We start from the raw sequence: 18762 nt of genomic DNA on the forward strand, positions 1-18762 counted from the left end.
GGTGGATCCTAACACAGCTGCAGCTGATATCTGTTGAATACATACTTGTAGCTACATACTTTGTTAAACTTCGTATTCTTTATCTCATTTATTCCTCCAAACAACCTCATTATAGAGATGAGGGAAATGAGAATTAGCAGAGTAAAAAAATCTGTCCAGACACACTCTGGTGAGTGGCAGTATCTGGATTCTATCACATATTTTTTCTGACTCCAAATTCCTTACTATAATCAGATGGGCAAATAAACTTCAGGCTGAAGGAGCTTTCCTTCCACACCCATGATTTTTCCAAGTCAAGAGGGACCTTACTCTATATTCTCGTCCATCCAAGACAACTCTAGAGACTTCTGTTTTGACCACAGAATGTAGGTCTAGATTGAGCAGAACTTAACGTTCCCAGCAGCTTGGTGGGCTGGCCATCTATCATCAAATTTCTAGTGCAGAATGGATGTTTCTGGAGGCCACTGCTCAGAGGTAACCAACTTTGAGAGAGACTCAGGTTCCTATGGATTTGAGTGTTTGTCTGGCATTATAATAAAAATTTATAAAATGCTAACTCTTCAAACCCCATCTCTGTGTCCCTTCAGTGTCCAAAAACCTACTCACTATATTAGGTAGTTTTTTTTATAATATAGGAGATCCTGAAAGCCAACATTAATCTTCTTTACATAACCCCACAGTCCAGTCATCTTCACATAAGTGTGTCATTTTAATGTGCAGTTCTCTAGGGAAAATATCATTTACCTATCTCCAAATTATATATGAGAAAACAAATTAAGAATATAAATTTTCTCTACAGTGAACACTTAAGCTAAATTTTAAAATGTGCCTTTGTGAAAACTTCTGTTAAGAGCACAATAAACAAGTTACCACAAATTGAAATTATCTTAATCTGAATGCTTAATGGATGTTTCCTACTCAGGAATTCTGGATAAAGAAATCATTTGTGTATATTTCTAGTTAAATAGTCATTGCTATTACAGCTGTTTTCTAATTCCAAATGTTCTATTACAGTCTTATCTACATTGGATGAAATTTTGAACTAAATAATTTTTGAACTAAATAATCTCTAACAGCCCTTCCTATCTGTAAGATCCTATGAGTCTAAGTACATTCTCTTATTGTCCCCAATTTACAGATGAGGAAACCAAAGTACAGAAATATTAAGTGACTTTTCCAAGGTCGCACAGTTAATAAATGGCAGAGAGGAGATTGGTGTTTGGCTCTGGATTTCATGCTCTTGCTCTTGCATTTTACAGCCTATAGATTAAAAAGAGAAAGTAGGGGGTAAGAGTGCATGTAGGGAGTATCTGTTGCTATAGAAGTGGGTGTAAGCAGAAGAAAACCTTGAGGCAAATAACAGCTGTTTGGATTAAATGCATATAAACTCTCTATGTCTTTGAACAATGTCAAGAATAGATAACAAATGCTAATATTAATTGAACTTTAAATTTTGTTGAAATAAATACACATTTAATGCAACTTGCTTAAAAACAATGCTAGTGTTGAGCAACAGGCCTTCACACCTATTTATGATTTCAGTGTATTTTATTATGCTTTTACTATCTTACTTATGTTTTGGGGGGAGGTATGATTTTTAATTATTGTAAAATAAAGTTCTACCACATGCTTTAAAAAAGAAAAAAAAGGAAAGAAATGTTTTTAAGCTTGATTTTCAACAAGCATTACAAACAAGACTGTAACTAGAGGGTAGAAATAAAGTAAAGCAAGAAGCTCTGAAAGTTTGGCACCTTGTTAAAATGTACTACCCGGAGGAAAATACCACTGACAGACCTTAGTTTTTTTAAGACATGAATAGAATTATTTTCAGTAGCAAATAAAGTCTATTTTATATTGTTTTATTTAAATATAATAGATGTATTTAAGACTAATGCACTTTTGGATTTCTTTTGCTTGTTTTCTACATAGTACACTTCATTTTTTGAGTTTAATCATCACCTAGAGTCTATAATGAACAAGGCATATATCTACAGGTAAAGTATAACTCAATGTACTTCAGGGCTGGGAGAGAGAGCAATGGTGAAATATTTTAGACAGGACTTGGGAAGAATATGGCCTCCCTGCAAAAGAGAAGGGAATAATCTCAGATTTTGGGCTATGTAAAATATTGGGCTGTGTTCTAAAGTAGATTTGAACATTTTGAAGTGAGATAAAAGTATGAAAATTATATTAGATTTTAGAAGAATACAAGACTGAAAAAGAGGATGTATTACCTGCTTCAGTCAGAACAAAGACAGAGAAACGTGCTCTTTCACAAGTTTTTACATCTCTCTCATGACAATTCATTCGAGTCTGAATTTTCATTCATTTGCTGTTCTGAACTTAACTTGCCCAGAGACCTCTAGTCAGTTAATTGTAGCATAAAATCCCATGAGCTTTTCAGAGATATCCAGTGAAATCAGCATACTGTATTTTATGGGACTCAAAGTGGAGAGGTGACCCTGGAGGCATATCTTTCAGGGAGTTGACTCATACCATTTGTGAAAAGAGAGGATTTTTTTTTTTCTACTCTTGTCAGTCCCAGTCAAGACACTGCAGTCAGAAAACATGTGAAGGCACCATGATTTTATATTGTACTAATGAGAGTTAACAGTTCACAAATTTAAAGCAAGGAGATTCAGCAGAGACTTTAAGGAAAATAAAATGTTAAAATAGGCTGTATTCCAGAAACAACATGAGTCTTACTTTGCATTTATTCTCCTTGCCAGAGGCATTCGAACAACTGGATACTTGCTCTTTACTCTGCACATTAATGCCTGTATGTATTATTGGGCTTCAAACTATGAAGGAATTGGAACTACCAGATGGGTGTATGATGGTGAAGGAAACAAGTAAGTTTTAATTTTGAAGGAAACGTTTATTGATTATTCTTAATTTTATGTTTCAGTTTGAGCTTTCTTAAGCTAGTGTTTTTTGAAACTGTAAATCACAATCCATTAACTCTTTATTAGTAGGTCAGTATGTTTTTAAGTGAAGGAGGATAGAATAGAGGAGGACAGAATAGAAAATATCCAAGTCTGTCATACCGAGTAGGGTGCGTGTGTGTGTGGGGGTGTGTGTGTGTGTGTGTGTGTGTGTGTCCTGGATTAACCTGTAGAATGCATTTCTTACTCAGGATCATGAACAAAAAAGTTTGAAAGCCTGTGTTTAGACAGCTGAGTGGTAAGGTAACTTTTAATAACTCCTATGATGATTGTTAGTAATGAAGAATGTTAATTATTTGGAGGGCAGATGCAGTGGCTAATTAGTTTACCACTGAAGAGCTTTATGGGTTTATGAGTCAGCTATAACCACTAACTCAATTAAACACAAAGTAACAAGGATCATATACTAAACTTGGCAATTAGATATGCAAGTACCCTGAGAATAAGAGATTGTCTGAAAATTTTATTACAGTAGAATCAGGGCTCAATAATGGCAACTGAGTTATTTAATAGTGAAATTTCCTTTTGGTAGATACAAAGGCCTGGCATAAAGTAGATTCCACTAACTTTCTGCTCCAGTGAAATGACATTGAGCCTATTATAAAGCAATGTCCTTACTGGAAAATAACAGGTCCCAGCATGACTTTGAAGGGCAACTCACAGCAGCCTTGGGAAGGAAAGCAATTATAGGATAGAGCAAAAACAGTAAAGATACCTCACAAAATTACACCCTAGCTAGAGTGAGCAGGATCTGAATGAGGGATTATAACATTTTTTGAACTTTTAACCAGAACTAATTTTAAAAATTTAAAGTCAGAAGGCCCACTGATCGGGGAAATACACACACAAACACAAACACACACACACACACACACAAACACACACAACAAGAAGAAAGTGTATAACCAAATCTATAAGTAATTCCCTTTAGAATGTGAATTAAATATGTATTTAGTTTAATATAAGTAACTACAAAGAAAACTGAGTAAGATACCAACTATATTAAATATTGCCTAGAAGTATGTAATTCAACATCATTAGACTCATAGGTCTGATAAGTGTTTTTATCAAATTAGCAAAATAATATACAGTTGCCATCCAGAAAAAGTGGAGCTATTTCTCTTTTCATACCTGGATGCCTTTCTGCAGCATTTCTAGAGAATATATCTTGTTCCCAGTGCCTAGAACATTGTTAAGTATATAACATACACTCAGTATATGTTAGGTATTTAAAGAAGGCAAGAAGGAAGTTTCTTTACTCTCTCTTCCTGCTTGCCTTCTTTAAATACTTAACATATAGTGAGTGTGTGAGAGAGAGTAAAGAAAAAAGGAAGGAATGACCAAATCCGTATTATAACAAGAAGAAAGAAACCTCAGTTTCAACCCATAAGAAACTGAAGCTACATTGGTCTAATATTATAGACGTCTTATTCCAGCTACAGTGCAGACCAGATATTCAAAGTCCTCTCACTAAAATACAAGAAGATAAACTACTTGAAATTTTTGTTGTATTAGTTATTGCAATTACTTGTTATAAGATACATTTCTACATAAATTATAATCACAACAGTTTTCAATGATTGCTAAACTCTCTAGAAAGTAAAAGGAATCTCCAAAGTCTAAAAAACAAATGTGGGTACTGAAGCTGGAGTAGAGTGGTAAGATAATCACTAAGGAACAGAAATAGAGAAGATAACTTCTGAATCAGTAGAATAAAAAAAAGATAAGATTGTAGAAACAACTTAAAATATATCAGTAAGCAGAATAAGTTAACATGAATTAAATTCACCACCTAAAAGAGACTGTCAAATAATATTAGTCAAAATAGACTTTAAAACAAAAATTATTTTAGGGAAAAATAAGGTTATCATATAATGGTAAAAGTTTCAATTCACTATCAATATTTACCAGTTCTAAATGTGCATGCACCTAATGCAAAGTACTTATGATGAATCAAAGAAATTCATAAAGCAAAAATTATTAGAAGGAAGAGAAATTTGCAAATACACCATCAAAGTGTGAAACATCAACACACAACTATTGACTGATCAAGCAACCACAGACAATCAGTAAAGATATAAAAGATTTGAGAACCCATTAAAAAGCTTGATTTAACAAATACAAATGGAACTTTGTACCCAAGAATTAGAAACCACTCATTAATTTTTAAAATTTTTTTATTGAGTTATTGTTGCTGTACAATATTATATGTTACAGCTGTACAATATAATGAGTCACAATTTTTAAAGGTTATGCTCCATTTATAGTTATTGTAAAATATTGGGTATATTCCCTGTGTTGTACAATATATCCTTGTAGCTTATTTTACACATAATAGTTTGTACCTCTCAATTCCCTATCCCTATAACATCCCTCCCTCCTCCCCTCTCCCCACTGGTAACCACTAGTTTGCTCTCTATATTTGTGAGTCTGCTTCTTTTTTGTTGTATTTACTAGTTTGTTGTATTTTTTAGATTTCACATATCATACAGTATTTGTCGTTCTCTGTCTGGCTTATTTCACTTAGCATAATGCCCTCCAAGTCCATCTATGTTGTTGCAAATGGCAAGATTTCATTCTTTATAATGGCTTAGTATTCCAGTGTGTATGTGTGTGTGTGTGTGTGTGTGTGTGTGTGTGTGTGTGTGTATCACATCTTCTGTTTCCATTCATCTGTTAATGGACACTTAGGCTGCTTTCATATCTTGGCAATTGTAAACAACACTACTATGAACATTGGGGTGCAGGTATCTTTTTGAATTAGTGTTTTAGTTTTTGTTTTTGATATATGCCCAAGAGTGGAACTGCTGAGTCATATGGTAGTTCTATTTTTAACTTTTTGAGAAACCTCCATACTGTTTTCCACAATGGCTATACCAACTTACTTTACCACCAACAGTGTACAAGGGTTCCCTTTTCTCCACATCCTCGCCAACATTTGTTATTTGTGCTCTTTTTGATGATAGCCATTCTGACAGGTGTGAGGTGATATCTCATTGTGGTTTTGATTTACATTTCCCTGATGATTAGCAATGTTGTGCATCTTTTCATATATCTATAGGCCATCTGCATTTTCTCCTTGGAAAAAGAAACCACTCATTCTTCTTAATTACTCATGGAAAGATTACAAAAAGTAGTCATTTTCTAGGCCAAAAAGCAAGCCTCAATACATTTCACAGCACTGGTATGATACAGCCCCCATTCTCTGCTGCTTTAGATAGGAGGGTTCTCACCCAAAACCAAAGGTCCAATAATCCTGTTACCAGCTGTCAGGGACACATCCTTACAAATAAAATGTCTTTAAAAGCAGCATTTATATGTATTTTAAGATAATTTGCAAATGGCAGTTATTAACATACTTACATTTTCCCACAGTTTTTAAGCATCACCTGCCCCTTCTATTATTCCATATTACCCTTTGACCATGTAAGCTTAAAGCATTTTTTTAGTTAACCCTCGTGATGGTTTCTGATGACCTATAAATTGAAGGTTGCTTATGAAGTCACTGGACTTGTAAACTTTCTCCTAGTTAGAACTATGCAGCACTGTGGGGCATAAGTGGAGCATTGTGAGCATTTAAAATGAGTCATTTATTACTATTTTATTAATCCTCATCAGAATAACAATGTCTGTTCATTTCAATAGAAGACAAGAAGTCATTTCCATTTATACTAAGTAGATGGCATCCTTCATTTGACTGTGGAATTTGACAAAGTAGGAAATGGCTTACTTAGCTCAAAAGGAAAACATAAGTAGTTAAGGTTATTTGGTACCCAGAAATGTTCCCAATGTCCCTTAATCCATATATACCCCAATTTATTTATTTTCTGACATAAATTTCCCAGCGTGCACAAACCTCTTAGCAAATACCTAGCCTCAATCCCTAACACATAGACCGTCAAAAGAAAGAGTAAAAATAGCAAGCAAGTTTGTCATGGGAATCATGACTTTAGATGGGATGGAGAAAGAGTCAGAATCTCTATATCTTAGTGTTAGGGAAAATTAGGATAACTTACTCCCTTCTTTTTACACAGGAGGAAGATGAGACCAGGGTAGATGAAGGTATTAACTCAGGGTTCCCTAGATACTTCAGTTCAGACACTGACAAAAAAAAAAAAAAAAAAGAATGGTCTTTACACTAGACACTTAGAAAAATGTAACAAAACCTCCAGAACAGCAGAATTCAGTTGACCAGAAGGGAGATGAAAGGCAGCTGGCAGCATGTATAGAAGGGGATTGCATAGATGTGCTCACGGATACAGCCTTCCTATGTTCTTAAGTCTAAGTATGCATAACCTTTCACTTATTCTTTCAGGTCATTTAACAAATATATTACACTCCTATTGTGTAATACCTGTCTTTGAGGAGTTTATCTTCTAATGAGACCGTTCTCCTCCATATTCGATGCCTTCAGTGATAAATTTACAGAAACCTAGAACTAAGGTGGATTGGGGTAGTTTAAAAGTCCAGTCATAAAGTATCAAATTGGGTACTTTTAAAAGTTGCATGTCCCACTACACATCCACCACAATGGCTAAAATTAAAACGACTGACAGTACCAAGTCTTGGGGTAAGAATATGAAGGAACTGGAACTCATACATTGTTGGAGGGATAAAATCTGACAGTTTCTTTTACAACTAAATATAACACCTACCTTAAAAACAAAAATTGCAAGCCTAAATATTTACCCAAGAGAACTGAAAATATATGTCTAAAAAAATTATATGAGTATATTCATAGAATGTCTATTCACAAGAACCAAAAACTTGAAACAGCCTAGGTGTTCATCCACAGGAAGATGGATAAACATACTGTGCCATAGTTATTCAAGGGATAGTGCTTAGCAATAAAAAGGAATAAAGTACTGATACACACAAAAACACAGCTAAATCTCAAAAACATTATTTTGAGTGAAAGACATCTTACACAACCGTGTATATACTGTGTAATTTCATTGTGTGAAATTCTAAAGCAGGCAAAACTCATCTGAGACAGAAAAAAATTAGAACAGTAGTTGCCTGTGCGGGCAGGGATTGACTGGGAAAAGAGAGCTTTTTGGAGTGATGGAAATGTTCTCTGTCTTGATGGGTTTCTGGGTTATACAGGTGTACGAGTTTGTCAAAATTCATCAAATAGTATCAGATAGTATACTTAAGATTTGTGCTTTCAGTGTATGTTCAAAATTTTAAAATAACTCTTTACCAATAATTAACTCTAGTACATATATTTTTTTTCTGAAGTATATTCTAACATATATATATTCTGAAGTATATTCTGAGTTTTATATATATGTAAATATTCTGAAGTACTGTATTTAGGAAGAAGTGTCTACTGTCTGAAAATTACTTTGAAATGCATCCAAAAAATAAGATGGATTGATGGATGGAAAATGGAGGAATATGTGACAAAGAAGGTAGAGTAAAATATTCATAATAGAGTCTAGGTCGTGGATATACGGTGCTCACTGTGAAATTCTTTCAGTTTTTCTGTTTGTTTGAAATATTTCAAAACAAAATGTTGGGGGAAAAGTTTAATGCTGCATTTGTTTCACAGAGGAAGAATTTCTATTTTCACACTAAATATTTTTTATGGTTTTATGTCAAGTTCTGCCTTAGTGCTTTAACTTGGGGCTGTATATATAGAGCCTGTAAGACAGCTCATGTATTAAATCGGCCAGATAGAATCTCCTTGAAAAGATCTATCTGCCCAGGATGTAAATATTAGAGGTGGATACACTTGACTAATTAAGCTAATCCTAGAAAATCAATAAGATGCCATCTAATTAAATTACAAATCTTACCTTTGGTTGTGCATGTCTGGCTGTAAGACATGACTGAGAAAAGAATCCCAAAATAAACCTCAAAGCATCCGGGCAGAAAACTTCCAATTAACATAGCAGACTGTTTCAGTATGAAAAAATAGTTTGAGGCTAACCCTTCAGATTTGGAAAATCAATGCCTAAGTTCTACATTTAATTGCTATTTTCTAACATCCATAAATAAGAAAATGAGAGAAAGTAATTCATGTGTTTGCTCCTCTTAACACTGGAGGGACTTTGTAGGCGATAGTAATCTCAACACTTGAAATGGAATTGCCATGTAGGGAGAGAATCTGGTCCCTGTCTCACTCTTGGGCTGTATTGGGGTCAATAAATTTCCTTAATTCAAAGAGACCCACAGGTCCAGGACCTGTGATAACACTACATCAGGTAACAGGAAATTATAAATTGGAATTGAAAAGTTAAAATGCAATCCAGGGCTTCCCTGGTGGCGCAGTGGTTGGGAGTCCGCCTGCCGATGGGGGGGACGTGGGTTCGCGCCCCGGTCCGGGAGGATCCCGCATGCGGCGGGGCGGCTGGGCCCGTGAGCCGTGGCCGCTGAGCCTGCGCGTCCGGAGCCTGTGCTCCGCAGCGGGAGAGGCCGCAACGGTGAGAGGCCCGCGTACTGAAAAAAAAAAAAAAAATGCAATCCATAAAATTCATTCCATACTTCTTCAAGGTGGTTCTCTTTGACATCAAGTTCACTATAATATTTGTAAGTCTAAGGAAGCCTGCTAGAAAAACTATTGCAGAGTAGTAATATTTTTATTCTCTTGGCACAGAGGTTTCGAATTAACTCTTACCAAAGAATTAACTCTTACCAAAGAGTTAATTCTTTGTCTGTTCCTATATCTACCAGGTAAAAGAAACAGACAAACAAAAACTCAGGTCCTTCGAAAGGTATTGAATATCAAAACAAGTGATTTCTTTCTAGATCTGTTTTTATTTAAATACTGACTTTAACTGCAGTTTGATTCTTTCTTTGTAAACCTCAAATTCTTAGTATTTGAAGATCTGAAAATTGTAATCTATTTTCACAAGAAAAAGACCATCCTTGTTCAAAGACAAATGTACCATTACTTAAATTGCAAATGTTTATGTCGCACACCCAGACAAGAAATAAAAGCCTGACTAGGGCAGGATTCTGTAAAAAGTGCTGCTTTTCTGTGTTTACTCTGGAAACTAGAATAGCTAGCTGGAACCCACTAAATCCAAATGCCTCTCTGTAACAACATCTGAAGATGGTCTCTATATATGGGATATTTTTCTTCAAGGATTCAGTGGAAATGTCTGATCCAGACCATGTTAACAGAGCTGTATGGAATATACCCAGTAGTATACCTAATTGTGTACCAAAATTACAATATATATATATACAATGGGGTTGTAATACTAACTTCTATTCCCACCTCACTCTGGATACATGAAACCCTTGATCAAATATAGCTAAGTGAATCTTATATGTTCTGTCCTAATCTTTATCATATTCTTTTCTGTTGCCCTGGTTCATGATGTTCTTCCCATCCGGGCTATTATGATCTGTCTCTCCATTTGCAACTGCACGAGTTAGGTACAGAATCTTTACCAAGTATATTTCTGAGCATAATTGGTTTTCTTCAATACTAAATTTCTAGATAAGTTACCTATTACACCCAAGAGTAATTCCCCTTTTAAGATATAACTCAGTTTTCCTCTGTCTCTGCCACGGTTTATATATTCAATAACATAATAAGATATGAGTAGAAAATAGAGAAGTATATACCTACTTGCTCTACTTCCCATCAGTAAAAAATAACTGGTTCTAAACTGTAAAGGGATCTCCCATCTCCATAAACACATTTGATGTCTACGATATTCCTCACTAATCACTAGTGGGGTAGTTTAAAGGTAGCCTCACATCCTTTACTGTTCCTCTTATTGAGAGGTGTATTCAAATATCCCTTCCCTTGAATCTGGGCTGGTCTTAGGGACTTGCTAGGCAAATATATATGGCAAGACATTAAGACATTGCAGGGCTTCTGAGTTATAAGAAGCCTTATAGCTACTGCCTGGGCTGCTATCACTCTGGGGGAAACCAGCCACCAGACAAAAAGTCCATCTACCCTAAGACTTCCATGCTGTAAGGAAGCCCAAGCTAGTCATAAGGAGAGACTGAATGAAAATACCCAGCCAGCCCCAGCTGTTCCAACCATTCCAGCCCAGGCTCAGACTGTGAGAGAAGATACCCTGGGCATTCCAAACAGATATAACATGGAGAACAGAGGAACCCCGTCAACAGTTAGAACCAAGGCCTAAGAACTTTGGCCTCAATCAAGTCCTCCCAGTTTTCTCTAACTATTCAAGTTACCTGAGGGTCCACTCATCATAGGGCACGGATGAGCCATCTCTGGGGGGCCTTTTACAAAATACCTGACCCACAATATGAGAAGCCTAGTAAAATAGTTGTTGTTTTATACCACTAAACTTTAGGGTGATTTGCTTTGCAGCGAGAAATAAGTGGAACAGCTAGTAAATACCATCCTTGGGTTTGTTTAGTCATTTCACAATGTTTATCAAGAAGTTTACATTAAAAAAGAAGTTTACATTAGTATACATGGTATTTGCTAATGCTGCCTACAGAAAGAAAATCTCGATTAGCAGGAAATATGTTAAAATCTAGTAGTAATCTATATTCCCAAGCATAGTGGCATTTTACTGTTATAGTAAAGAGCAAAATATATATCTTCTCTTTTCACAGGTATCTGAGATGTTATTATTGGGCAGTTCGAACTTTAATTACCATTGGGGGCCTTCCAGAACCACAAACTTCATTTGAAATTGTTTTTCAACTGTTGAATTTTTTTTCTGGAGTTTTTGTGTTCTCCAGCTTAATTGGTCAGGTAAACTGAGATGTGAATCCCTGGATACACAATGCTGTCATTTTTGAAAGTCTAACAAGTCTTTATAAACTTTACAGAGAAAAAATCAAAATCTATCTGGTGGGTTTTTTTTTTTTACTAATTTCCATCTATTTTGATGAATTGAATGGGGATGTAAATAGATCAACATTGCCTTTCAATTTTTAAACCATCAAATTTTTCAGAAGACTTGTACACAATGAGTGTTGCGTTAGACTCTCAGAGGGTCACGTTTCTAAGTTAACTTCTTATTTGGTGTTTCCTGAAAACTTTAGAAGCTCTCTTTTTTTACTTAAACTTCAAATATTGTCATAAAATCCCTGGTTTAAAATCAACTTCAAAAGTCATTTAAACCAGAGGCTACCAAATGCTGTCTAAATTAATTTAATTAAAACATCATTGGTTCATAAACGTTTATTATGGTATCTCCTTGCCTTATTCTCAAGGAATCACAGTCTAGTAAGAAAGTAAAACAAATACCCAAATAACTCTATTGCAAGGTAGATGCCATTTGCAAGGGATAGAGCCCAACACCTTTGTAAATTCCCAGATTCACAAGAAATAAAAAGCTCGCAGCATAGCATCTTTAGACGTTATACTTCCTTGTAAGGTACTTTACATATTATATGTCTGAGAGCAAAAGCCATGTTGAGATTTGTGTACGGGGTAAATAGTTAGACAAAATCACAAAATGATTATTACCACTAGATAAATTATTGGTTCCCACTCACCACACTGACAGTGGTATGAATAAAACTCATGTTTTAACAAAATTTAGCAATGAAAACTATTCATTATAATATTTGAAGCTGATAACAAATATAACTCAAATCCTACATCCATGAATGTCAAGGGGCTGCTATCCTTGGTAAGTTCCAGAGGAGAGTTTGAAAGCTCTGTATTAGGTCAGAAAAGGGAAGCTTCCCAGGAGGTTTCATAGAGGAGAATGTATTTAAAAAACCAGATAGGATTCAGTAGTTATAGACAGATAGTTCAATCAATCAGAAACAGTGTGTGAAAGATAATGATAAAGCACAAGATATGTTTGAGAAAATAGAAGAAGTACCAGAACGATGGGAGTGAAGGACACCTATAAATAAGGTTAGAGATGTATGTAAGGACAAGATATTTTAAGGGCTCTGAATGTTAAATTAAAGATGTTGAACTTTATCCTAAGGGCAATTGGAAATCAGCCAGGGAAGGATTTTTAACAAATAAGAGATTTAAGGAAGATTAATCAAATATAATATAAATTGGAAGGGTCATACAGTTTTAAAATGTAGGTTTTATTATCATTTATGGATGGTGAGGCCAACAGATCAGGAGACCATTTACATTGAAAAGACAGTCTGTTATACAAACAGATCCAAGAAGAGGGGGTCACACCTTGCCCATAGGGCTACATAGGGAGGCACAAGGAAAGGAACTGATCAAGCAGGGTAAGGGGGTTTAAGATTGGTGAGTTCGGATAATTTCAGCAGGCTCTGGGGTGTAGGGACTGTCTCTAGTTGTCTGGTACCTGGCCCTGGAGTAATTGGGGCAGGTGGATAGTAGCCTAGAATATGAGAGCCCAATAAAGAAGGCTGTTGGGAGTATGGGTTCAGGGTTGGCTATTTTGCATATGAAAGGCACACTCCCAGTAGCTTGCTATCTTTAGGAATCAGCTAACTCTGGGAGGGATAGTCCCAGAAATCAAAGAATCAAAATACAGAAAATAAAAAAACATGGTGCTCAGGGATATGGCAACTTCAGCCTGAACATGGTAATCGAATAGAGAGAGAGACTGTAAAGGAAACTCTATTTAGAAAACATTTAGGTTTGGAAAATGAACACCAAGCAGTTAAAAACTACAAGCACAAATTATAATCTTACTGCCTGGGGAGATTACATTAACAGTGATTGAAAATAGGAAGCTTGCGGAGACTTCCCTGGTGGTGCAGTGGATAAGACTCCATGCTCCCAATGCAGGGGGCCTGGGTTTGATTCCCCCCACATGCATGCCACAACTAAGGAGCCTGCCTGCCTGCCTGCCGCATCTAAGACCCGGTGCAACCAAACGAATAAATAAATAAATAAATATTAAAAAGAAAATAGGAAGCTTGTTTATAGAGAAATGCAATTAATTTGAATATAAATGGCAAAAATCATATTATTTAATAAATTTTTATAAAATATATGTGAGGTAGCCAGACCCCCTTCAATGTTTTCTCAGTTTTGCAGTTGAGTCAACCCCAGTTTAAAGAGATTAAGAGGCAACCCTAATTCATACATGTAATTCATAGTCATATGATAAGGCCATATCATATTGATAAAAATAGTAAAATCTAACATGTATTTAGCACTTACTATGTCCAAGGAAATTTTTACAAGATTAAAAACTATGTCCAGCTCCAGTTAAAATTCTGTTCAAAGTGGTCTTTGGACTAACAGTAGAAGCATCACCTGGGAAATTCAAAATTCAGGCCTCACCCCTTACCTACTGAGTCAGAATTTGCATTTTAATAGGATCTTCAGGTGATTCATATGCACATGAAAGTTTGAAAGGGCAGCTTTATACCCCACACTGCACCTGCCTTTACAGTGACTTTTTTTTTTTTTTTTTTGCGGTATGTGGGCCTCTCACTGTTGTGGCCTCTCCCGTTGCGGAGCACAGGCTCCTGACGCGCAGGCTCAGCGGCCATGGCTCACGGACGCAGCCGCTCCGTGGCATGGGGGATCTTCCCGGACCGGGGCACGAACCCGTGTCCCCTGCATCGGCAGGCGGACTCTCAACCACTGCGCCACCACGGAAGCCCTACAATGACTTTGAGGACCCAAGGAACAAGAATATCAAGCCGCTAAACATGTAGGACTAGAGCCAAAAAGAAAGATTGAGGCAGGAGATAGAGATTTGTGCCTTAACTCTCACAGTGAATTAAATAAAGGTGCAGAGAAGGAGAACAGTTAGAAATGAAAGTAAGAAAGCCCTGGACAAAACCTCCACTTGTTCAAAATTTCCATATATAACCATGCCAAGAACTACACCCTGGATGTGATCATCTCATTTTAACTGCAATATTCTATTCTCACATACAACTCAGAGAGAGTGACCTTTTCTTCCTCTAATCTGGAACACACATCATAGAATATATGTCTTCTTCATCTGCACCATCAAAATTCAGCATTGCACATAAAACATTCAGATTACTGTCACTACAAATTATCCGCCCCCAACACTGATCAATAACACTTTTAATTGTCCTTGGATCCCAATTTAAAACTCTATTAACTTTCCCAACCCAATCTCTGATCTCCCAGTTCTCAAGGCCTTAGGTGACTGGGTAATGTTCATCATCTGTCAGAAATGGCTTGGAAAAAGGAGATCTAGGAACTGAGGTTGTTGAAGAACAGCCCTCGAGGAGTAGGTTAGAAACTGAAAAAGTATCCAGTTTGACTCTCTGCATAGCTACTCGGCAGACACTTTTGACAAGCAGAATAACCTATTAACTCTGAAATGGAAACCGAGGAAGTCATCACAATAAAAGAGCCATTTGATCTAGATCTCAAAAAATGAGTAGTTTTTCCATAAGCAGAAAAGGCTCAGCTACTCGAATGAATGAGCGAAAGTGACGCCCAGGTTTTCCTCTGTATTATAAACCCATAGTCAAAGCAAATTTACAACCACTTGCTTCCCTCTATGTGAGACGAAGAGTAAAGCTATATATCTTTTCTGTGCTGAGACCTTAAAGATCAGCTTTTAACCTAGAGTGGGTTTTCATGGCTGAGTTATAAACATCCGAGAACTAAAACCTGACAGTTCCTTAAGTATTGTCACAGCAGTAGATGATGCTTCAGTAATTTCAGCACATTTCAACTTCTGCTGAATACTATGCCTTAAGCATAATGAGATTTGATTCTATCTGTCTAAGCAACACAAAGGGAAGTATAGAGGTTGCAATTTCGTGATGAATTGAGTCTATATAGCCAGCCACACTGCAAAATCTATGAAGGATGCTTTCTAAGCGAGACTCACCAAAATGGACTAGCCGTTCTGCCAGGTAATTGCTCAACTTTCTTTGCACATTTCTTGCATAAGCACAGCTATATAATTTTTAAAATCTCAACTAACATCTTTGCAGTAATATACAAGTTTGCAAAGAAGATTCTGTGCAGTCACATGCATTATGTGACTGAATCCTCACAGAAACCTCACATGGTAGGTAAAACAGGTTCTATTGTCCTTACTGGGTCAGAAAGAGGATGCAATTTGCCCAATATTTTATAGGTAAATGGCTGAAAGTAGGACCCAATATCAGTGTGTTAAAAATCAAGTAGTCAGGGATTAGAATAGAATGTATCATGTGAGAACTTTTAATTCAACTGGGCTTATAGTAACTCTGCCACTTCCTCTGCTGGGTGTGGAGTGACCATGTTTGTGGTTTTAGATGCAAGATGTAATTGGGGCAGCTACAGCCAATCAGAGCAACTTCCGCACCTGCATGGATCATACCATTGCCTACATGAACACTTATTCCATTCCTAAGATTGTGCAGAATCGGGTCAGGACTTGGTATAAATATACATGGGACTCTCAAAGAATGCTAGGTAAGCACGGCAAATTACTGACTAAAACCCTGTAAAACGCGTCCTATAATGAAAATCCTATAAGGCAGCAATGGCAACTAACTGGATTTGAAAAAGATTGGGAAACAACCAAATAATCTTTAAAGCATTAATTTAATACCATGGGCTTTTTTTCCTTAAATATTCAGACATAACTTACGGGTTATGCAAATCCTTCAAGAGCAAAGGCTAAATTTTATTTAGTGCCCACCAGATGCTAGATATTACACACATTAGCTCATATAATCTTCATCAAAAAAAAAAAAATGGGGAAAATTTGGTGTCATCAACCCCCTCTTAGGAGACAAGGAAATGGAAGCTCCTAACTGAAAAAATTGGCCAAGGACACAGAGGCCTTAGACAAATGGCCTAAACGGAACTGAGACATGCACCTGTTCTCCTCCAAACCCTTGCTCTCTCTGTGATATCATCCTCTTCCCAGAGCACAGTGAGTACTCAGAACAGCAATCTTTCAAGCCATTTTCAACCTGCTACAGGTCTCCTCTAATAGTTCCTTAATCATTCATGGTGTCTACTATTAGGACTATAACACTGGAGTTAAAAATAATGTTTACTAAAGATGTAAAGTAAGTTAATGCGCTAGTTGACAATAATCAGATTCAACTTTTAGTTTGCTCCTCACCATATAAAACTAGGAATTAGTGCTACTGAGAAGCCAATAAAGCTACTGCCCTCAGAATGCAAATTACAATGCGATTCCCAAATTGGAAGAATCAATATTGTGAAAATGACTATACTATCCAAAGCAATCTACAGATTCAATGCAATCCCTATCAAATTATCAATGGCATTTTTTACAGAACTAGATCAAAAAATTTCACAATTTATATGGAAACACAAAAGACCCCAAATGCCAAAGCAATTTTGAGAAAGAAAAAGTGAGCTGGAGGAATCAGACTCCCTGACTTCAGACTATACTACAAAGCTGCAGTAATCAAGACAATACGGTACTGGCACAAAAACAGAAATATAGATCAATGGAACAGGATAGAAAGCCCAGAGGTAAACCCACACACATATGGTCAATTAATCTATGAGAAAGGAGGCAAGCATATATGATGGAGAAAAGACAGCCTCTTCAATAAGTGGTGCTGGGAAAACTGGACAGCTGCATGTAAAAGAATGAAATTAGAACACTCCCTAATACCATACACAAAAATAAACTCAAAATGGATTAGAGACCTAAATGTAAGACTGGACATTATAAAACTTTTAGAGGAAAACATAGGAAGAACACTTTTTGACATAAATCACAGCAAGATCTTTTTTGATCCACCTCCTAGCATAATGGAAATAAAAACAAAAATAAACAAATGGGACCTAATGAAACTTAAAAGCTTTTGCACAGCAAAGGAAACTACAAACAAGACAAAAAGACAACCCTCAGAATGGGAGAAAATATTTGCAAACGAATCAATAGACAAAGGATTAATCTCCAGAATATATAAACAGCTCATGCAGCTCAATATTAAAAAAACAAACAACCCAATCCAAAAATGGGCAGAAGACCTAAATAGACATTTCTCCAAAGAAGACATACAGATGGCCAAGAAGCACATGAAAAGCTGCTCAACATCACTAATTATTAGAGAAATTCAAATCAAAACTACAATGAGGTATCACCTCACACCAGTTAGAATGGACATCATCAGAAAATTTACAAACAACAAATGCTGGAGAAGGTGTGGAGAAAAGGGAACCCTCTTGCACTGTTGGTGGGAATGTAAACTGATACAGCCACTACAGAGAACAGTATGGAGGTTCCTTAAAAAACTAAAAAAAGAACTACCATATGACCCAGAATCCCACTACTGGGCATACACCCAGAGAAAACCATAATTCAAAAAGACACATGCACCGCAATGTTCATTGCAGCACTATTTACAATAGCCAGGATATGGAAGCAACCTAAATGCCCACCAACAGATGAATGGATAAAGAAGATGTGGCATATATATACAATGGAATATTACTCAGCCATAAAAAGGAATGAAATTGAGTCATTTGTAGAGACATGGATGGATATAGAGACTGTCATACAGAATGAAATAAGTCAGAAAGAGAAAAATAAATATCGTATATTAATGCATATATGTGGAACCTAGAAAAATGGTACAGATGAACCAGTTTGCAGGGCAGAAATTGAGACACAGATGTAGAGAACAAACATATGGACACCAAGGGGGGAAAGTAGCAGGGCGCTGGTGGTGGTGGTGTGATGAATTGGGAGATTGGGATTGACATATATACACTAATATGTATAAAATGGATAACTAATAAGAACCTGCTGTATAAAAACTAAGTAAAATAAAATTCAAAAAACAAAAACAAAACAAAGTTTCTTAGAAGCAGGTAAGAATCACTGGTTGTTGACGGTAGGACCTTATCTTCTCCTTTCTGCCAGTCTTAAGAGGTTCCAACCACAGGTTTAGAACCTCTTCCTGAATCTAAATGACAAAAACAACAAACTTTTTTCTT

General features: G+C 36.3%; 1 protein-coding gene across 1 annotated transcript in view; it reads left to right on the forward strand.

Annotated features, from left to right (window-relative positions):
* The window catches only part of CNGB3 (cyclic nucleotide gated channel subunit beta 3), a 143907-nt gene that overhangs the window by 83576 nt on the left and 41569 nt on the right, over positions 1 to 18762 (forward strand). The window contains exons 9-12 of the mRNA XM_067711698.1: positions 1930 to 1994; positions 2730 to 2852; positions 11502 to 11643; positions 16086 to 16245. Of these exons, the coding sequence (XP_067567799.1) occupies positions 1930 to 1994; positions 2730 to 2852; positions 11502 to 11643; positions 16086 to 16245 (490 nt within the window). The remainder of the gene's footprint in view (positions 1 to 1929; positions 1995 to 2729; positions 2853 to 11501; positions 11644 to 16085; positions 16246 to 18762) is intronic.

The sequence above is a fragment of the Pseudorca crassidens genome, chromosome 17 (assembly GCF_039906515.1).
Source record: "Pseudorca crassidens isolate mPseCra1 chromosome 17, mPseCra1.hap1, whole genome shotgun sequence".
NCBI lineage: Eukaryota > Metazoa > Chordata > Mammalia > Artiodactyla > Delphinidae > Pseudorca > Pseudorca crassidens.